At 43.0% G+C, this 23,140-nt stretch overlaps 1 protein-coding gene across 5 annotated transcripts in view; it reads right to left on the bottom strand.

Annotated features, from left to right (window-relative positions):
- Nucleotides 1-1,044: 1,044 nt before the first annotated feature.
- Nucleotides 1,045-23,140, bottom strand: part of CWF19L1 (CWF19 like cell cycle control factor 1) — a 44,063-nt gene continuing 21,967 nt past the window's right edge. For 2 of the 5 annotated variants that reach the window (XM_056517203.1, XM_056517204.1), the window contains 4 exons: nucleotides 12,375-12,584; nucleotides 6,559-6,678; nucleotides 3,744-3,841; nucleotides 1,045-2,312 (listed from right to left, as the gene is read on the bottom strand). In XM_056517203.1, the coding sequence (XP_056373178.1) occupies nucleotides 2,168-2,312; nucleotides 3,744-3,841; nucleotides 6,559-6,678; nucleotides 12,375-12,584 (573 nt within the window). In that variant the 3' untranslated portion in view covers nucleotides 1,045-2,167. The remainder of the gene's footprint in view (nucleotides 2,313-3,743; nucleotides 3,842-6,558; nucleotides 6,679-12,374; nucleotides 12,585-23,140) is intronic. The other 3 variants (XM_056517202.1, XM_056517201.1, XM_056517200.1) reach the window with 3 other exon arrangements.

Genomic DNA, 23,140 nt, shown 5'->3' with positions numbered 1-23,140 from the left:
TTGTCAAACCACTGTAAACTACATCTGGAGTTACCTGCCATCATTTCACTCCATCTCCTGACCCAGTAGGCGCTGAAAAAGTGTCATTTTTTTTACAAGGATCCCTACTTATGATTATTTTAGCACGGCATAACCTGAAGGAATTCTCCTCAATACACTTTCAAGGAAGTATAAAGGTGCGGTTATGGAAGTAACTTACTGAAGCGTACAGAGTGGTCCGTAATAGGTTGATATAAGAAGACTCCAATGTGCTACCATACAAGGCCCATGGACCCTGAAGATACCAAATTTACATAGTGCAGACAAGACCCATAGATACTAGAAAGTGGGCATGTAACACTTCAATTGCAGCAGGAAGACTTTTGGGCTTGTGTATCGCGGTGTGTATCTAAATTAGCTACACGTATATGTCTCCAATAAATCACAATATCAGCCGGCATTTTAAAGTGCTTGGTACTATCATTTGGTTGAAGGTGTGGCCTTTTTGCTCAGAGGCCCTGCGTCATGCTCCGTCCCCATAGACCATAATTTTTAATGGAGCGTCCTTTTAAAAGGGGTACCACAGTGGTAGGGACGTCACGGCCACGCCCCCTTGTGACATCACGCTACGCCCCCTCCATTCATGTCTATGGGAGGGTGGGTGTCAACAGATACGCCCCCTCCCAAAGACATGAATGGAAGGGGTGTGGACGTGACGTCACAATCACGGGCGCCGAGCATTCTGAACAAGGAGCTGTTCACACGTTCAGGTTTTAAAAATTGTGTTTAGTTAATACAAAGCTAGGAATGGATTTAAATAGGGGAGGAGTCTTAGATCTTTAAATTTTGCGGGATGCAGGAATTTCTGCAAAGGAATTCTGCTGTGTGAACAGGACAGCAGAATCCCATTAAACATAATGGGCTTTAAATTTCGAAGAAATTCTTACACAGAATTTCCGACGTGTGACTATAGCCTATAGGTGACAGGATCAGACCATTCACGATAAGTGACAGCCAGAGCTGAGCCTTTCCCCCCCCCCCCCCACAATAACCTGTGCACAGGTCACAAAGCATGCCTAGAACACTTTCTCATGTAAAGGTCCCTTTCACACTGCCGTTGTGAGCCAGCAGGCAGCGAACGTCAAGAAAAGAGAGGAGAATAGCAGGAGACAAAAGGAGTGCTACTACCGCTACAAAAACAACGGCGCCTGACGGAACCCATTATAGTCAATGGGATTCATCGGGACCCGCTGTTGCCCGATGTGCCGTTCCGAACGCTGGAGCCAGGAGCTCGTGACATCATAGCTCTGCCCCCTCATAATGTCACGCCCCCTCCCATACACTTGCATTGAGGGGCGGGGCTATGACATCACGAGCTCTCGGCGCCGGCTACAGCGTTCGGAACAGTTTGTTCCAAACGCTGAGCAGCGGAGTACCCCCTTTAACCCCCTAAGAGTGCAGATGTTTTCTTTTGTTCTGGGATTTTTTGGGCTGTATTTGTATTTCATCTATACTATTTTGTTTTGTTTCTGTCCAAATTCATATAGTTTGCTTTTCTGGATTTGCACAATAAAACCCACAACATTTAGATTTTCCCATTAATGTAGTCTTATTATGGTTTATCTCTGTGCTGTAAAAGTGGATGTTTATATTGGTACATACAACTTAATGACTTTTAATTCCATTTAATGGAAAGTGGGATAAGCAGGGAAAAAAATTTAAATTCTGCCATTGCTTCTTGCAGGATAAATAATGTGATGGGATTGGTAAAACCTGAGTTTATAAATCTTGTATAGTTTGTTTTTTTTCATTAATAAATCAATAAAAAATATATATATTTTTTTTTTTTTTCCTCAGAACAACCTTTTATTAGTCCCACAAGGGGACATGATCACATACATATAATACATGCTGCATTACTTTTGCAGTGCTGTGTATCCTGCCTGTATATATTATACTGACGGAGATTTGTAATCATTTGGTTTTTCATAGTATTGTTCTGTAGATGTAACCAAAAAGTAAGGGGAACGGGGTTTACAGAATATACAATATAAAAAAGGGGCAGAGGGAAAAGCTCATAGACCTCACTGTTTTATGTAAAACACGGATCCACCCATATAAACAAACAGTCTCATCAATGAAATCTATTGTATTTAAAGACAAAAAAAAACCTTGGAAAATCAAAATTTCAGTCTTCTAACGAAAAGTCAAATGGTTCAAAGTCTTTTCTGAAGGCCTTGACCTGGCTCTCCTCCTCATCTTGGCTGAGCTTACAAGCCCTCCAGTCCGCTCTGGTTGGTATATTCAGAATGGCTTCACTGGCCAGTACCTCCCTGAATTTTAAAGAAAAACATAGTATGATGTAAGGAACAACAAAAAATTACCGTAAATATAAAATCTGAGAATTTTCTCATTTCAAGGGGCAGAGTAAGGGTGCGTTCACACGGAGCAAATGAAGAGTAATTCACGCTGAAAAATTTACGGGCGGAAAAAATTAAAATTTCGCCCAAAAATCGCGGGAATTGCGCGCGGACATAGGGGAGAAAGTGGTGAAGGGTTTTTCAGCCATTTCCGTGCAAATTGCACGCGAATTCCGCACGAAAACGATGTCGGGTGGAATTTTTTTTACCATTGATTTCTGCTAGCGGATTCTGCTTGAAGAATGAGCATGTTCTTTCTTCAAGCGGAACGGAATTCAGCGTCGGAATTCTGCTAGCAGAATTTCCGCAGTGTGAACAGGCCGGCAGAAATAACATTAAAGTCAATGGGCAGAGGGGATGTGCATTAATTTGGAGAGGAGAATTCAAGAGGAATTACTCGAGTAAATTCCTCTTGAATTACTCCGTGTGAACGCACCCCAACAGTGCTAGAAGCAGACAGCGCCAAACATGGTGTAGTGGCCATACTGTGTTACTGCAGCTCACTTCCCATTGAAATAAATAGGAGCTGAACTGCAGTACCTATGCAAGATCACTACACAATGGATGGCACTGCCTGCTTCTGGCTCGCTCTCTGCCTCGCTGTATGTCGGCGCTGCAAGGGAGAGAGACCGAGTCGAGAAGGGGTCTGCCCGAGAAGGTTTACAGTGCACAAGCAGCAGCATGCAGCTCACAATGGGCGTCACAGTTCTTGAAGAAACCGTACGATTCTCAACGAGTTCTGTGCACGAGCCCTTTTCTGATAAACAAGACTTGCTCGGCTTCATATGGTTAAAGGGGTTATCCTCCAGGTGATGATAGTCATACCTGCCAGAACTGGGTATTTCCTGTTGAATTTCATTCTCTAAACTACACATCCCATAGTTCACTTTCCTCCCTCAGCTACCCCACCCATTGAAACACACCTGTGATCCCTTCAATGCAATAAACCAGTGTTTTTTTTTTGTTATTTAATCAGGGTGCCTACAGCTGTTGCAAAATAAACTCTCTCCCACCCAGCAGTTGCTCCACCCATTGAAGCAGACAGGCTCCCTGTCATCAGCTGACTAGTGAGTCAGGTCTCGGCCGCATTGCAAGCTGGGAAAAATCTGAGACAACAGTCATTTTGTATGCTGTTAAAAATAAATATTGGGGCGAAAATCACAGAAGAATTGTGAGAAAACCGTCACACACAGGTACAGACACTATATTATGAACTATACTAACTTTACAGCCCCTGTAGCATAGTCAAAGAAAAAAATTCCTGGAATACCCCTTTAAGTCCTGATGTGTACCGCTGCTTCTCGCCACACTGATCTGGACTTACACATTACTGTGATTTCTTACCTTCCAAACTGCAATGGAAAGTTTTTCTTAATCCTGTGAAAAAGTTTTTCTCCATTATCCAATTCAACGTAAAAATACGGGGTTCCGGGCTGTACAATCTATTAAAAAAATAAAAAATAAAATAAAGATTCTGATAAAGTTACGGACCATTTTATAATATAAGGGTGTGTTTCCCTACCAGGGTACCTCCAGCTGATGCAAAAACTACAACTCCCAGCATGCCCGGACAGCCTCTGGCTGTCCGGGCATGCTGGGTGTTGTAGTTTTGCAACAGCTGGAGGCACCCTGGGTTGTAACAGGTTTTTCCTATTAGGGCAGCTGGAGGTCCAAACGTTACATAACATGTAAGCATGTAATACTCCATTTTCCCTGCAGAGGCGCTGTTCAGCCAACCCCACCCACATTAAAGGGGTATTCCAGGCAAAAACTTAGATAGATATATATATATATAATCTCTATCTATCGATCTATTTCCTTATAATTTGGGGAGGGTCAGAGAAACAGTTCAAACAATTTGTACAATATGTAGGTAGAAATTAATTTAACCTTAGATTCACCTACCATTTTGATAAAAAGGAGATTAATTTCCTGGACATCACAGTGGTGGGTGAAGGAGACCATATAAAATTACTCCAGTACAGAAAGGAGACAGCTACCAACTCGATACTGCTGGCCTCATCCTGCCACCCTAAATATGTCCTGGATAACATTCCCTTTGGGGAATTGTGTAGAGTGAAACGGAATTGTTCCAGTGACAGCAAAGTTAGGGTGGTAGCATCAGAACTACACATTAGGTTTAAAAATAGAGGGTACAGCAAGCATACCATTGACTTAGCTCATGAAAAAGTCAATGGTATCACCAGAAAGGAGTTAGTCACCTACTCTAGGAGAAAGCAACAAAGGAGAGGAGGATACAATACGGAGGGGATGGTAAGTAAAAACAAAAATAAAAGTGTCACTAAACCATATTTCGTAACGCCATACAGTGTAAATTTTGGTCAAATTAAGGGTATCATCAAAAAATACATACCAGTATTGGAATCTGATCCGATACTAAAAGAAATAGTGTCGGAGGGCATAGAAATAGTATCCAAAAAGGGCCCCTCAATAGGCTCAAAAATATCGCCCAGCTTGTTCCAGAGCAACAAATCGTCTAGTAGCAAATATAATTGGTTAAAAACTGTGGGAAATAGAAAATGTGGACATACAAGATGTCTCACGTGTGACCATATGGTAAACACAGACACGGTGACATCTTGCTCCACAGGTAATTCCTATAAACTACGGGACTTTACAAATTGTAATACTAAGTCTATTGTTTATGTAGCCACCTGCACCATCTGCAAGATACAGTATGTAGGTTGTTCTAGCAATTCTTTGAAAATGAGATTTAGAAAACATGTCTCAGATGTTAAAAGCAATGTTACAGGCATGTCGATGTTATCCCATCATTTTAGGGAGGTACATGGAGGAGATGTGACGGGTCTATGGGTATCTGGGGTAGAAAGGGTTATTTTGGGTCCGAGGGGAGGAGACCTTAGGAATAAGCTTTATAACAGGGAGGCATATTGGATATTCCTCCTTGGCACGAGGCATCCCCTCGGACTAAATAAAAGATTAGATCTAGCTCTCACTTGCCCTTAGACCCCAATAGGTAGCTGGGAGCTGTATACCATGCGCGTGTGTGTCTCCATATACGAGCCTAGTGACATCCTATTATTATTTCATTTTTTTCTTGTTTAAATGTAACAATAACATAACCGAGAATGGTACATATACAAATAAAAAATATAATATTCTGTTACTGTTCTTGCAGATGATTGTTCCTACCTGGCTATTCTCAAAATATGTTATTAACCTGTGATATAAATGTCTACACTGTATTTGGAGAAAGTCTATTATAACAACAAACGTTTTGGGTATACCCAGTTGTGAACGTGGCTTAAAAAATTCATGTTTCCCAATCCGATACTCCAGCACCATGTCTTGTATTAGAACGATTTTACTATGATGTGTGTGGTCATGTGACCGCTATTTTGTGTATTTTAAGACGTTCGTTGTGGTTACCTGTTACCTACGACTAAGCATTCCGGTGCGAAACGCGTCAGGTTATCCTGTGTACTGCGTTATGCTGAAATAAACTTCAGAGTTCTTAACTGCATACAACAGTTCTGTGCCGGACTATCTTCTTTATTGCAAATTGTGAGAGCCGGAGGCGGTACCGGTGTGTCCGCAGCACAGACTAAGGAGCAGTTGCGGGTGTGGTGATCCATTGTTGTGCATAATATATATTATATTATATTATATTTATATATATATATATATATATATATATATATATATATATATATTATATATATATATTATATATATATATTATATATATATATTATATATATATATATATATATATATATTATATATATATATATATATATATATATATATCTATATCTATCTATCTCTCAACTGGCTCTGGAAAGTTAAACAGATTTGTAAATTACTTCTATTAAAAAATCTTAATCCTTCCAATAGTTATTAGCTTCTGAAGTTTTCTCTCTAACTGCTCGTTGAGGATGTCACATCCCGGGAGCTGTGCATGATGGGAAAATATCCCCATAGGAACTGCACAGCTCCCGGGACTCAGAGAGCAGTTGGGCAGAAAACAACAACTCAACTTCAGAAGCTAATAACTATTGGACGGATTAAGATTTTTTAATCGAAGTAATTTACAAATCTGTTTAACTTTCCGCAGCCAGTTGATATATATAAAAAAGTTTTGGCCTGGAATACCCCTTTAAACAAGCTAACATACCTGCTTGATGTCAGTGTGCACCGGGATCTCCAGCAGCTCTATGTTCTGTTCCTGAGCTTGCACGATAAAGGACTCTTTAATGTCGTCTGTGGCACAACAGCTTAATGGCAGAGGGACCACCTGGTGGAAAAATGTTCCCAATGTACCAAGGGGTTAATTTGTGAAACGTAGAAAGGTGTTGGAGACTATAGTAAGTGAAGTATTTCCCTTGGCGGTGCTCACACGTTAGTCAGTGACTACTTTAAATCTCCACAAGATAAAAAAAAAATCTCAAAAATAATAAATATAAATAATAATAATAATAGATCATAATATATCATCATAATTATATTATGATAATTTTTATTAGTTATCACAAATATTAGCAATAATACTAATAGTAATACTAATACCAATAGTCATAATTATAATTATTTTATTATGATAATTTTTATTATCATTAGTTATCACAAGTATTATCATTAATACCAATAGTAATACTAACACAATAATAATATCAATACAATTATAATAATTAGAGATGAGCGAACTTACAGTAAATTTGATTCGTCACAAACTTCTCGGCTCGGCAGTTGATGACTTATCCTGCATAAATTAGTTCAGCCTTCAGGTGCTCCCATGGGCTGGAAAAGGTGGATACAGTCCTAGGAGACTCTTTCCTAGGACTGTATCCATCTTTTCCAGCCCACCGGAACTCCTGAAAGCTGAACTAATTTATGCAGGATAAGTCATCAACTGCCGAGCCGAGAAGTTTGTGACGAATCGAATTTACTGTAAGTTCGCTCATCTCTAATAATATTACCAATTATAATACTTGTATATAATAATAATTAATAATATTTAATATAAATATTATAATAAATATTATTAATACAATTTATAATAATCATTTTAATAAATAATAATTATAATTACTACATTATTAATAATAGCAATGCCATATTATTAAATTGTTATAACTATAATAGAACCATCATGATATTATTCAAAATTATATTATATTATATTTATGGGGGGGGGGGGGAATTATTATTAATAATTAATTCCTCCTACAACAGTCTTACCTACCTTTTCCAGAAAACCTTCACACTTTTTAAAGGGGTATTCCAGGCCAAAAAATGTTTTTCATATATCAACTGGCTCCGGAAAGTTAAACAGATTTGTAAATTACTTCTATTAAAAAATCTTAATCCTTCCAATAGTTATTAGCTTCTGAAGGTGAGTTGCTGTTTTCTGTCTAACTGCTTTCAGATGACTCACGTCCCTGGAGCTGTGCAGTTCCTATGGGGATATTCTCCCATCATGCACAGCTCCCGGGACGTGACATCATCATTGAGCAGTTAGACAGAAAACTTCAGAAGCTAATAACTATTGGAAGGATTAAGACTTTTTAATAGAAGTAATTTACAAATCTGTTTAACTTTCCGGAGCCAGTTGATATATATAAAAAAAAGTTTTTGCCTGGAATACCCTTTTATCTAATTATCTTTAAAAATTGTGAGTAACTCACTACAACAGCGCCCCCTCCAGTGAGAGGAGAACATTACAAGGAGCATGTAAATCCATTCTCTTCCACATTTCTGCAGAGTTTGTTCATTGAAAACAGCTCAAATGACGTCTGGAGGAAGTTTACTGCTGACGTTGGCACTAGAGATGAGCGAACTTACAGTAAATTTGATTCGTCACGAACTTCTCGGCTCGGCAGTTGATGTTTTATCCTGCATAAATTAGTTCAGCTTTCAGTTGCTCCCGTGGGCTGGAAAAGGTGGATACAGTCCTAGGAGACTCTTTCCTAGGAATGTATCCACCTTCTCCAGCCCACCAGAGCACCGGAAAGCTGAACTAATTTATGCAGGATAAGTCATCAACTGCCGAGCCGAGAAGTTCGTGACGAATTGAATTTACTGTAAGTTGGCTCCTCTCTAGGTTGGCACAATGGACAATCTGAATGACTGCATATAGTAAAAAATAGCACCGCAACAGCAAAGATTTAAGAGGAAGCAGAAGTAAAATATATAAAGTCAGGGATCTCAGCTATTCTTCAAGAAACCCCCCCAAAATTCATACACCGTGTCGATATTTCCCAGCTGTTGCAAAACTACAACTCCCAGCATGTCCGGAGAGCCTTTAGCTGGTCTTATGTATAAACCCTGCAAAATTGATACACTGTGTCGGTGTTTCCCAACCAGGGTGCCTCCAGCTGTTGCAAAACTACAACTCCTAGCATGCCCAAACAGCCGAAGGCTGTTTGGGCATGCTGGGAATTGTAGTTTTGCAACAGCTGGAGGCAGACGTGAGGGGAAACACTACATTGTGTTATGCCTAGAGAATTTACGCGTAGAGAAGTAAATCTACATCCTGTATTAAGTCATCACTGGGAGCGTTCGTCCCTCAGACAGAGTCAAGTCATCACGTAAGGCAGGAGAACCTGACTTTACAGACTTAAACTAATGAGATGTAATGAGATGTCAGAGCCGACGCGGTAGCGGAGAGGACATGGATCTGGAAATGACCTCTATAGACTCCCGCCGCTCTTATTATCTATGTGACGTCATCAAGCTGATCCACAATTTAGACGGATGAGCCGCTGCAATAACATCACAAGTTCAGGTTTTAGTTACAAGGTAATTGCTATTTAATTAAAGAGGGGGGGGGGGGAGAGGGGGTTTCTCATAGTTTAATCAGTACTGAAAAAATTTAGAAAAACTCTTCCATTATCCATAGGATGGGTAGTAAGTGTCTGATATCGGGGGAAGGGTGTCGACCTCCGAGGGCCCCGAATCCCTCCGCTGCATAAAGCGCAGGGTCAGCACTCGCTCTTTGCATTCTCTATGGGAGCAGCAAGTACAGCGCTCGTGTATCTCTGTCGCCTCCCATAGAGAATGCAAAGAGCGAGTGCCGACCCAGAACCCAATGCAGTGGGGGGAGAGTCAGGGGTTGGACCTCAGCACCCCATGATTAAACACTCCTCCCCCTACCCTATGGAGAGGGGATACGTTTTTAAACTCTGGAGTAACCGGTTTAAGTGTATTGCTTAGCAAAATCTGATTTAGGGTACGTTCACACAGGCAGATTACCTGCGGAATTTCATCCGAATTTAATCCGCAGCAGATTTTGCTACCATTGACTTCAATGGGTCATCAGAAAATACGCAATAGAGGCAGTTTTGCAGATTTTTCTTCAGACCCATTGAATTCAATGGTAGCAGATAATCTGCTGCGGATTTTCCGCAGCAAATACGCTGCGGAAATTCTGCAGGTAATCTGCCCGTGTGAACGCACCCTAAGGGGAGGGTCACACACAACAGATCCGCAGAGTATTTTACGCTGCAGATCCGCCGGTGACCCGACCCACAGTGTGCCTCCAGCACCAACCAACCCATAGTGTGCCTCCAGCACCAACCAACCCATAGTGTGCCTCCAGAATCACACAGCCGCGATGTCCGAGTACACTGCGCATTCGCACCACGACTAGCAGGCCCGTGTGGCTGCTCAGAGTGGCGGATTGCCACTGCAAGCGGGCCAGGAGGTGGGGTGAGGCGGGCAACAGCTGGAGGCACACTTTGGGTCGGGTCACCGAGTATTTTACGCTGCGGATCCGTTATGTGTGACTGTACCCTAATACTGCAATCTGAAAGAAAAAAGCAAATATCTAGTTAAATGGTGCAAAAAAAACAAAAAAAGAAAACCCATTTGATTAAAAGGGTACTTCACTGGAAAACATTTTATTTCTTTTTTAAATCAACTGGAGCCAGAAAGTTAAACAGATTTGTAAATGACTTCTATTAAAATGTTTTAATCCTTCCAGTACTTATCAGCTGCCGTTATGATCCACAGGAAGTTCTTTCCTTTTTTAATTTCCTTTCTGCCTGACCACAGTGCTCTCTGCTGACACCTCTGTCCATTTTATGACCTGTCCGGAGCAGGAGAGGTTTTCTATGGGGATTTTCTCCTACTCTGGACAGTTCCTAAAATGGACAGAGGTGTCAGCAGACAGCACTGTGGTCAAGCAGAAAGGAAATTCAAAAAGAAAAGAACTTCCTGTGGTTCATAACAGCAGCTGATAAGTACTGGAAGGATTAAGATTTTTTTTTAATAGAAGTAACTTGCAAATCTGTTTAGCTTTCTGGCACCAGTTGATTTAAAAAAAAAAATGTTTTCTAGTGGAGTACCCCTTTAAAGAGGTCGCGTGAATATACATTTGTACTTACAGAAGTGGCTAGATTGGCAGGTCTATACTCACCTGCTGCTGCGACTGTTCTCAGTCCCCGCTGCTCATCACTACCTGGTATCCATCTCGAAACAAGGAATTGGCGTATCAGTTGTTCCCTTGCGTCGAGAAGGGACTTTGCGGAACCTAAATTATGCTTTTTATTGTATTGCAGTGTTTCCCAACCAGGATGCCTCTAGCTGTTGCAAGACTACAACTCCCAGCATGCACCTGTTCCATAGCATTAACCAGTCAAATCTACACTCTCCTAGTACAGTCTGCCATAAGGAACTGTTCTAAGCAATCATTGTATTGCTTATACCAATATTTTCCAACAAGGATGCATCCAGCTGTGTCAAGACTACAACTCCCAGCATGCACCTGTTCCACAGCATTAACCAGTCAGATCTACGCTCTTCTAGTACAGTCTGCCATAAGGGACTGTTATAAGCAATCATTGTATTGCTTATACCAGTGTTTTACAACCAGGATGCCTCCAGCTGTTGCAAAACTACAACTCCCAGAAAGCCCAAATAGCCTTCTACGCTCTCCTAGTACATTCTCCCATAAGGGACTGTTATAAGCAATCATTGTATTGCTTATACCAATGTTTTCCAACCAGGATGCCTCCAGCTGTTGGAAAACTACAACTCTCAGCATGCACCTGTTCCACAGCATTAACCAGTCAGATCTACGCTCTTCTAGTACAGTCTGCCATAAGGGACTGTTATAAGCAATCATTGTATTGCTTATACCAGTGTTTTACAACCAGGATGCCTCCAGCTGTTGCAAAACTACAACTCCCAGAAAGCCCAAATAGCCTTCTACGCTCTCCTAGTACAATCTCCCATAAGGGACTGTTATAAGCAATCATTTTATTGCTTATACCAGTGTTTTACAACCAGGATGCCTCCAGCTGTTGCAAAACTACAACTCCCAGAAAGCCCAAATAGCCTTCTACGCTCTCCTAGTACAATCTCCCATAAGGGACTGTTATAAGCAATCATTGTATTGCTTATACCAGTGTTTTCCAACCAGGATGCCCCCAGCTGTTGCAAAACTACAACTCCCAGCATGCCCGGACAGCCTTCGGCTGTCCGGGCATGCTGTGAGTTGTAGTCTTGCAACAGCTGGAGGCACCCTGGTTGGGAAACGCTAGTGTATTCTGTGACTTGTTTTTTGCTAAAAAGGACAGTCGGGACCACCTTTACCACAGCTCCTCCCATAAGCTTGATGCCAAACAAAATCAATAGGTCCTAAAAGAATTATTCTAGTATGTGTCATAATAAGGTGCGTTCAGTGCAACTAGGGTATGCAAGCGTTCACGGAACCGTAGAGGATTGATGTGAACACATTCCCATTCCCTATGGGCCAATTTGGAGCACAGACTGTTTTGAATGAGCCTTAGTTGAGCTCATTATCAGATATAGGAGCTATTTCCATACACCATTGTGTACGAATCACATAATGATGCGGCTGACTACACCTCCTATTATGCTAGTTGAGGTCGAGCTACTTTAAAGTGAACTTCTTGAGGACCTTTGAAGACCGTACCTTCCCGTGCTCAATGATGGCGTAAATGTTGCAACAAAAACCACCGCACTCACTTGCAGCTGGAGGTGCTGACTCCTATAGTTCCTCTCGAACATGACGTATCTCTTGGCCTTTGACTTGTAGAACTTCTTCAGGGAGGCTTTGTATTTCTCACACTCCTCGACCACGTCAGAAGAGAGGTCCACCATGGCCTGGTAGTGTCCGATGGGCAGGATGAGCACGTGGTCCGAGGTCAGGCCGCCCTTGGCCAAAGCCACGTAGCACTGGAAGAAGAAAACACGACAACGTTGTCGAAAGGTGCAGGGGTGTCCATTAAATGTTTAAGAGTGGACACTCAATTTACTGTCCCTTGAAAAAAACTTAAAGGGGTTATCCAGGAAAAAAAATTTTTTTTATATATATCAACTGGCTCCAGAAAGTTAAACAGATTTGTAAATTACTTCTATTAAAAAATCTTAATCCTTTCAGTACTTATGAGCTTCTGAAGTTAAGGTTGTTCTTTTCTGTCTAAGTGCTCTCTGATGACACGTGTCTCGGGAAACGCCCAGTTTAGAAGCAAATCCCCATAGCAAACCTCTTCTAAACTGGGCGTTTCCCGAGACACGTGTCATCAGAGAGCACTTAGACAGAAAAGAACAACCTTAACTTCAGAAGCTCATAAGTACTGAAAGAATTAAGATTTTTTAATAGAAGTAATTTACAAATCTGTTTAACTTTCTGGAGCCAGTTGATAACCCCTTTAAAATAGGCACACTCATTAAAACAAATTTTTGTTATTGCTAAAAAAAAAAAAATCTTTCTAATGTACTTTGTTTAAAAAAAATAATGTTTTTTATGTTTTATTTGGGTTTAAAAATCCTGCCACTAGGTGTCTCCCTACTTGTCCAGAGCACATTTCCCCCCATCCCTTCTCTTGCACAGACTTTGGACTCCTGCTGGCCTGGCAGAAGTCCAAAATCAGGAAATGCAGTCTGGAGTGCTGAGAGGGTGTGTGTGCAGCCTTATCCAATCATAGCTCATCTCACACTGAACTGCTCTGGGCTGTGTGTAGCAGAGAGAGTGAGGAAGTTCTCCCTGTATGGCTTCAGATGATGTCACTGCCTGCTGGGGAACGCCCCCTTCCCAGTCTGTGAATCTGACTAAGCAGAAAATACAGAGCAATATCAAGGTAGAAAACTAACAAATAATAAAAATAAAGGTGGGGGGGGGGGGGGTTTATCATGATGGAGGCAATGAACTGGGAGGATTTATAAACTATAACAAGATCATGACAGGTACTCTTTAACATGTCTTAGAGCAAGGGGACTAAGAAGTGGTGGCGCCTGGGTTTTCATCAGACCTTTCCGATAGGGGTTATTCATTAGAGATGAGCGGGGTTACAGTGATTCGAGTCGTCACAAACCTCGCGGCTCGGTGGTTGCTGACTTTAGCCTGCATAAATTAGTTTAGTTTTCAGGTGCTCTGGTGGGCTTGAAAAGGTGGATACAGTCCTAGGAGAACTGAGAAGGTGCCAACAGTTCTCCACTGCTAAATCCAATCCCCTGCGCACGGACTGGCCGGTGCTTCCAGGCCCAATAGAGTGGCACGACAAGAAGATGTCCAGCACAGTATGTAGGATGAAACAAACTCTTTATTACAGATCACATGGATATACACTGGAACAATAGCCAAGGCATTTCGGATCAAACTGGACCATTAATCATGGCAAGATGCCATGATTAAAGGGGTACTCCGGTGAAAACCTTTTTTCTTTTAAATCAACGGGTGCCAGAAAGATAAACATATTTGTAAATTACTTCTATTAAAAAAATCTTAATATTTCCAGTACTTATTAGCTGCTGAATGCTACAGAGGAAATTCCATTCTTTTCGGAACACTGATGACATCACGAGCACAGTGCTCTCTGCTGACATCTCTGTGCATTTTAGCAACCGTGCATAGCAGATGTATGCTAAGGGCAGCATGGTGGCTTAGTGGTTATCACTGCTGCCTTGCAGTGCTGGGGACTTGGGTTCAAATCCCACTAAGGACAACAATAAATGGTTATTATTATTATTATAATAACGTCAGCAAAGAGCACTGTGCTCGTGATGTCATCAGAGAGCATTCCAAAAAGAAAAGAATTTCCTCTGTAGTATTCAGCAGCTAATAAGTACAGGAAGGATTAAGATTTTTTAATAGAAGTAATTTACAAATATGTTTAACTTTCTGCCACCAGTTGATTTAAAAGAAAAAAAGGTTTTCACCGGAGTACCCCTTTAACCCCTTCAGGACCAAGCCCATTTTGGCCTTAAGGACCAGAGCGTTTTTTGCACATCTGACCACTGTCACTTTAAACATTAATAACTCTGGAATGCTTTTAGTTATCATTCTGATTCCGAGATTGTTTTTTCGTGACATATTCTACTTTAACATGGTGGTAAATTTTTGTGGTAACTTGCATCCTTTCCTTGTGAAAAATCCTAAAATTTGACGAAAAATTTGAAAATTTTGCATTTTTCTAACTTTGAAGCTCTCTGCTTGTAAGGAAAATGTATATTACAAATAAAAAAAATTTTTATTCACATATACAATATGTCTACTTTATGTCTGCATCATAAAAGTGACGAGTTTTTACTTTTGGAAGACACCAGAGGGCTTCAAAGTTCAGCAGCAATTTTCCAATTTTTCACAAAATTTTCAAACTCACTATTTTTCAGGGACCAGTTCAGGTTTGAAGTGGATTTGAAGGGTCTTCTTATTAGAAATACCCCACTAAAGACCCCATTATAAAAACTGCACCCCCCAAAGTATTCAAAATGACATTCAGTCATCATTTTAACCCTTTAGGTGTTTCACAGGAATAGAAGCAAAGTGAAGGAGAAAATTCACAATCTTCATTTTTTACACTCGCATGTTCTTGTAGACCCAATTTTTAAATTTTTACAAGGGGTAAAAGGAGAAAATGTATACTTATATTTGTAGCCCAATTTCTCTCGAGTAAGCACATACCTCATATGTCTATGTAAAGTGTTCGGCGGGCGCAGTAGAGGGCTCAGAAGGGAAAGAGCGATAAGGGGATTTTGGAGAGTACGTTTTTCTGAAATGGTTTTTGGGGGCATGTTGCATTTAGGAAGCCCTTATGGTGCCAGAACAGCAAAAAACCCTCACATGGCATACCATTTTGGAAACTAGACCCCTTGAGGTACGTAACAAGGAATAAAGTGAGCCTTAATACCCCACAGGTGTTTCACGACTTTTGCATATGTAAAAAAAAATTTTTTTTTCACTAAAATGTGTGTTTCCCCCCAAATTTCACATTTTTCCAAGGGTTAATAGCAGGAAATACCCCCCAATATTTGTAACCCCTTCTCTTCTGAGTATGGAGGTACCCCATAAGTTGACCTGAAGTGCACTATGGGCGAACTACAATGCTCAGAAGAGAAGGAGTCATATTTGGCTTTTTGAGAGCAAATTTTGCTCGGGGGGCATGTCGCATTTAGGAAGCCCCTATGGTGCCAGAACAGCAAAAAATACCCACATGGCATACCATTTTGGAAACTAGACCCCTTGAGGAATGTAATAAGGAATAAAGTGAGCCTTATTACCCCACAGGTGTTTCATGACTTTTGCATATGTAAAAAAAAAAAAAAAAATTTCCACTAAAATGTGTGTTTCCCCCCTAATTTCACCTTTTTCTAATAGCAGAAAATACCCCCCAAAATTTGTAACCCCTTCTCTTCTGAGTATGGAGGTACCCCATAAGTTGACCTGAAGTGCACTATGGGCGAACTACAATGCTCAGAAGAGAAGGAGTCATATTTGGCTTTTTGAGAGCAAATTTTGCTCGGGGAGCATGTCGCATTTAGGAAGCCCCTAAGGTGCCAGAACAGCAAAAAAAAACACACATGGCATAACATTTTGGAAACTAGACCCCTTGAGGAACGTAACAAGGGGTACAGTGAGCATTTGCCCCCCACTGGTGTCTGACAGATCTTTGGAACAGTGGGCTGTCCAAGTTTTCATTTTCATGGACCACTGTTCCAAAGATCAGTCAGACACCTGTGGGGGGTAAATTCTCACTGCACCCCTCATTACATTCCGTGAGGGGTGTCGTTTCCGAAATGGGGTCACATGTGGGGTTTTGTTTTTTTTGCGTTTGTCAAAACCGCTGTAACAATCAGCCACCCCTGTGCAAATCACCTCAAATGTACATGGTGCGCTCTCCCTTCTGGGCCTTGTTGTGCGCCCCCAGAGCACTTTGCGCTCACATATGGGGTATTTCTGTAGTAGGGAGAAATTGCGTTACAAATTTTGGGGGGCTTTTTTCCCTTTTACCTCTTGTGAAAATGTAAAGTATAGGGCAACATCAGCATGTTAGTGTAAAAAATAAAACATTTTTACACTAACATTCTGGTGTAGACCCCAACATTTCCTTTTCATGAAGGGTTAAAGAAGAAAAAGCCCCCCAAACCTTGTAACGCAATTTCTCCCGAGTACAGCGATACCCCATATGTCGCCCTAAACTGTTGCCCTGAAATACGACAGGGCTCCAAAGTGAGAGCGCCATGTGCATTTGAGGCCTAAATTAGGGATTTGCATAGGGGTGGACATAGGGGTATTCTACGCCAGTGATTCCCAAACAGGGTGCCTCGAGCTGTTGCAAAACTCCCAGCATGCCTGGACAGTCAACGGCTGTCCGACAATACTGGGAGTTGTTGTTTTTCAACAGCTGGAGGCTCTGCTTTGGAAACAGTGGTGTACCGGACGTTCTTATTGGGGGAGGGGGGCTGTGTAAGGGTATGTGTATATGTAGTGTTTTTAACTTTTTATTTTATTTTGTGTTAGTGTAGTGTAGTGTTTTTAGGGTACAGTCACATGGGCGGGGGATTACAGCGAGTTTCCCAGCGCAAAATTTGCTGCATCTCAAGATGCGAGAAACCCACTGTAAAAGCCTCGCCCATGTGAATGTACCCTGTACATTCACGGGGGTGGCGGGGCGGGGGGGGGGGGGAGCTTGCATCAGCTGTTGCAAAACCACAACTCCCAGCATGCATGGTCTGTTAGTGCATGCTGGGAGTCATAGTTTTGCAACAGCTGGAGGCACACAGGTTAGGAAACACTGAGTTAGAAACAGACAATGTTTCCCAACCAGTGTGTCTCCAGTTGTTGCAAAACTACAACTCCCAGCATGCCCAGACAGCTGAAGGGCATGCTGGGAGTTGTAGTTCGGCAACATCTGAAGGGCCAGATGTTGCTGAACTAAAACTCCCAGCATGCCTGGACAGTCAGTGCATACTGGGAGTTGTAGTTTTGCAACAGCTGGAAGAGCACAGATTGGAGACCATTATACAATGGTCTCCAAACTGGGGCCCTCCAGATGTTGCAAAACTACAACTCCCAGCATGCCCAGACAGCCAAAGGCTGTCTAGGCATGCTGGGAGTTGTAGTTTTCAGACTCCTAGAAGCAGCAGTGAAGATCTTCACTGCTGCCTCTGAGGACTACATACTTACCTGCTGGTCCCGTCGCTGCTCGCCCACGTGGCCGGTCCTGCCGCTGCTCCTCGGTCCTGACGCTGCTCCAGGTAAGTCCGCCGGTCCCCACGTGTTCCCCCCGTGTGCCGCAGGTCCCCGCGAGCCCCTGCAGCCTTCGTCCCCCGTTCTGCCCGACTTCCAGGGGGGGGCAGTGCGGGGGATCTGAACTTTCACCCCAGATCACTGTGATTGGTCCACAGGGACCAATCACAGTGATCGCTGACCAGGAACATCAATTGATGGTCCTGGGGGTGAAGCAGAAGTTGTCCCCTGCTGGAAACAGCGGGACTTCTGCCAGTTAACCCGTGCGATGCTGCGCATCGCCGGGTTAACTGCATGTCATTTATAAACGCTGGGATGCGCGAACGCACTGCACAACCCGGCGTTTATATATGACATTCTGCGGGAAGGGGTTAAGGGTCCAGTTTGATCCGAAATGCGTTGGCTATTGTTCCTGTGTATATCCATGTGATCCGTAATTAAGATCCTACATACTGTGCTGGACATCTCTTTTCGTCATGGCAGTCCTAGGAGAGTCTCCTAGGTCTGTATCCTCCTTCTCCTGAACTAATTTATGCAGGATAAAGTCAGCAACCGCCGAGCCACGAGGTTCCTGACTTATCGAATTACTGTAACTTCGCTCATCTCTATTGTTAATAAAATAAAGTAAATAAATAAATAAATAAATGAAAACTATATGGCTTACCTCTGCTTCCGTGCCCACACTGCTAACATGTTACACATCAGGTGACCGCAGCAGCCAATCAGCGGCCACAGTGGTCACGCTTCGTACTAAGGCATACGGAGAGTGACTGCCGAGACTGCAAAACTGACTGCAGCAGTCACGTGAATTCCGCTGCTCATGATACACCAGGGGTTGCCGACCGGAGGAAGAACGGGAGATCAGCGTGTAAATGGAGATGGAGGTAAGTAAAACTGTTTTTGTTTTGTTTTTTTTCCCCCAAAGATGAGGGGACGCTAATGATTGTGACACAGGGGGACTCTAATGATGGTGGGAAATGAGGGGATACTAATGATCGTGACACATGAGGAGAGATGAGAGACACTAATGACTGATATGGGGAGAAAGGAGCGGACATCAATGATTGTGACATGAGGGGAATCAAATTAATGACACAGAGGGAGGGCTGAGGGGACAGTTATGACTGACACAGAGAGATGATGGAAAAGTGATAACTGTGAAACAGGGGGAGATGAGGACATAAATGACTGATGCTGGAATAGATGAGCGGACACTAATGACTGACACAGGAATAGATGAGGGGATACTAATGACTGTGAAACCGGGGCGATGAGGGGGACACTAATGACTGATGCAGGAATAGATGAGGGGGATACTAATGACTGTGAAACCGGGGAGATGAGGGGGACACTAATGACTGATGCAGGAATAGATGAGGGGATACTAATGACTGTGAAACCGGGGAGATGAGGGGGACACTAATGACTGATGCAGGAATAGATGAGGGGATACTAATGACTGACACCGGGGAGATGAGGGGGACACTAATGACTGATGCAGGAATAGATGAGGGGATACTAATGACTGTGACACCGGGGCGATGAGGGGGACACCAATGACTGATGCAGGAATAGATGAGGGGATACTAATGACTGACACCGGGGAGATGAGAAGGACACTAATGACTGATGCAGGAATAGATGATGGGATACTAATGACTGACACCGGGGAGATGAGGGGGACACTAATGACTGATGCAGGAATAGATGAGGGGATCACTAATGACTGACACCGGGGCGATGAGGGGGACACTAATGACTGATGCAGGAATAGATGAGGGGATACTAATGACTGTGACACCGGGGAGATGAGGGGGACACTAATGACTGATGCAGGAATAGATGAGGGGATACTAATGACTGACACCGGGGAGATGAGGGGACACAAATGACTGATGAGGGAAAAGATGGGGACACAAATGACTGATGCAGGAATAGATGAGGGGACACTAATGACTGACACACAGGGAGAGATGAGGGGGACACTAAAGACTGACACACAGGGAGAGGTGAGGGGCACACTTATGACTGACACACAGGGAGAGATGAGGGGGACACTAAAGACTGACACACAGGGAGAGGTGAGGGGCACACTTATGACTGACACACAGGGAGAGATTAGGGGCACACTTATGACTGACACACAGGGAGAGATTAGGGGCACACTTATGACTGACACAGGGAGAGATGAGGGGGACACTAAAGACTGACACACAGGGAGAGGTGAGGGGCACACTTATGACTGACACACAGGGAGAGATTAGGGGCACACTTATGACTGACACACAGGGAGAGATTAGGGGCACACTTATGACTGACACACAGGGAGAGATGAGGGGCACACTTATGACTGACACACAGGGAGAGATGAGGGGCACACTTATGACTGACACACAGGGAGAGATGAGGGGCACACTTATGACTGACACACAGGGAGAGATGAGGGGCACACTTATGACTGACAGGGAGAGATAAAAGGAGACAAATTATTGTGATACGGGGGGGGGGGGGATAATTGGGGACGATAAAGATCGTGACATGAGGAAAGATTAGGGGACACTAATGATGGACACAGTGAGATGAGGGGGCAGTAATGACCGTGACACAGGGGGGGAGATAAGGGGACACTAGTGATATAACCATAGGACTTGCACTGTATGTTGATTTCTCTTTAATCCCTCTTTAAAAACAACATCTTTACAAAACACCAGATTAGTCATGGGAAATGTGTCAGTCTTCTGTGAATACACAGCGCAGGCCAGGGCAATGTTACTTCAGATACAATTATCATGAGATGAGCACAGGAAGAGGGATAAGATCAACACGCGGTACACGCGGAGGATCTGTACAACCATTGTGAACAGTAGGCCAGATAACTTTGGGTGTATGTTCTATCACAGTGTTTTTTCAACCAGGGTGCCTCCAGCTGTTGCAAAACTACAACCCCCAGCATGCCCGGACAGCCGAAGGCTGTCCGGGCATGCTGGGAGTTGTAGTTTTGCAACAGCAGGAGGCACCCTGGTGTGAAAACACTGGTATAAGCAATACAATGATTGCTTATAACAGTCCCTTATGGGAGAATGTTCCAGGAGAGCGTAGAAGGCTATTTGGGCATGCTAGGAGTTGTTGTTTTGCAACAGCAGGAGGCATCCTGGTGTGAAAACACTGGTATAAGCAATACAATGATTGCTTATAACAGTCCCTTATGGGAGAATGTTCCAGGAGAGCGTAGAAGGCTATTAGATCTGACTGATTAATGCTATGGAACAGCATAGCACTGATCAGTATAAGCCAGTGTTGCCCAACCAAGAAGTAAATCTACATCCTGTATTAAGTCATCACTGGGAGCGTTCGTCCCTCAGACAGAGTCAAGTCATCACGTAAGGCAGGAGAACCTGACTTTACAGACTTAAACTAATGAGATGTAATGAGATGTCAGAGCCGACGCGGTAGCGGAGAGGACATGGATCTGGAAATGACCTCTATAGACTCCCGCCGCTCTTATTATCTATGTGACGTCATCAAGCTGATCCACAATTTAGACGGATGAGCCGCTGCAATAACATCACAAGTTCAGGAGGGTTTAGTTGCAGGGTAATTGATAATTGCCAGGGTTTCAAAATTAAAGGGGTACTCCGGATGAAAAAAAAGAATATTCTAAAATCGACTGGTGTCAGAAAGTTATAAATTACTTCTATGTAAAAATCTTAATCCTTCCAGTACTTACCAGCTGCTGTATGCAACAGAGGAAGTTGTGTAGCCCTTTCCAGTCTGACCACAGTGCTCTCTGCTGACACCTCTGTCTGTGTCAGGAACTGTCCAGAGAAAGAGTGATTCGCTATGTGCATTTGCTCCTGCGCTGGACAGTTCCTGACACAGAGGTGGCAGCAGAGAGCACTGTGGTCAGACTGGAAAGAACTACACAACTTCCTCTGGAGCATACAGCAGTTGATAAGTACTGAAAGGATAAATATGTAAATTACTTCTGTGTAAAAAAATATCTGTATAACTTTCTTGATTAGAAATCCCCCTCCACTGGAGTACTCCTTTAACCACTTACGTCCTGAATCCTCTCCCTTTCTATAACGCGGGGCCTCTAACAACGGCCAGGACCCGTGGCTTCTAGCTATTAATCCTTTAGATGCAGCGTTCAAAGTTGATTGCCGCATCTAAAGTGAAAGTAAACTACTTCCGGCTAGCTCAGTGGGCTGTTCAGGACAGCAGTAGCGAAATCGCGCCACCCTGAACAGCTGAGGGACAAAAGGAGGGTGCCTTACCTTCCTCCTACATGTCCGATCGCCGAATGACTGCTCAGTCCCCGAGATCCAGGCATGAGCAGTCAAGCGGCAGAATCAGTGATCAATGGTTTCCTATGGGAAAACAACGATCAATGTAAAAGATCAGTGTGTGCAGTGTTATAGCCCCCTATGGGAGCAATAACATTGCAAAAAATAAAAAATAAAAAAAAATAAAAAAAGTTTATAAGAGATCATTTAACCCCTTCCCTAATAAAAGTAAGAATCACCCCCCTTTTTCCATTAAAAAACAAAAACAAAAAACTGTGTACATAAAAATAAACATATGTGGTATCACCGCATATATATCCTTAATTAAAGGAGAACTCTAGACCATAAAAATTGTCCCCCAGAGTGCCGGCAGTAAAAAAAATAAAGATGTACATACCTTCCTCCGCTCCCCCGGGGCCTCCAGTAACCGGCTCCAGTTTCTGCCGCAATCCACTTCCTGGTTGCCGGTGGTCGGATGAATCAGCCAATCACCAGCCGAAGCGCAGTCCGACTTGGCCAGCGATTGGCTAAGCGGCAGTGTGAAAACGCTTCAGGAGACAAAATTCTTCACTACACCGGCACCTGCAGCCGGGGCGGAAAACGTCACACTACTGCTCAGCCTATCGCCAGCCGGGTCGGACTGCGCTGCGGCTGGCGATTGGCTGATTCATCCGACCACCGGCAACCAGGAAGTGGATTGCGGCGAAGACCGGAGACAGTTACCGGAAGCCCCAGGGGAGCGGAGGAAGATATGTACATCTTTATTTCTTTACTGCCGACACTATGGGGGACAATTTTTATGGTCTGGAGTTCTCCTTTAAACCACAAAAAAAAATTCCAAAGTCCAAAATAGCGTATTTTTGGTCACTTTATATCATGAAAAAAATTAATAAAAAGCAATCAAGAAGTCCAATCAATACAATAATGGTACCGCTAAAAACTTCAGATCACAGCGCAAAAAATTAGTCCTCATACCA

The sequence above is a fragment of the Hyla sarda genome, chromosome 4 (assembly GCF_029499605.1).
Source record: "Hyla sarda isolate aHylSar1 chromosome 4, aHylSar1.hap1, whole genome shotgun sequence".
In the NCBI taxonomy this organism is placed as follows: Eukaryota; Metazoa; Chordata; class Amphibia; order Anura; family Hylidae; genus Hyla; species Hyla sarda.
This window is presented reverse-complemented; position numbering and strand designations above follow the sequence as displayed.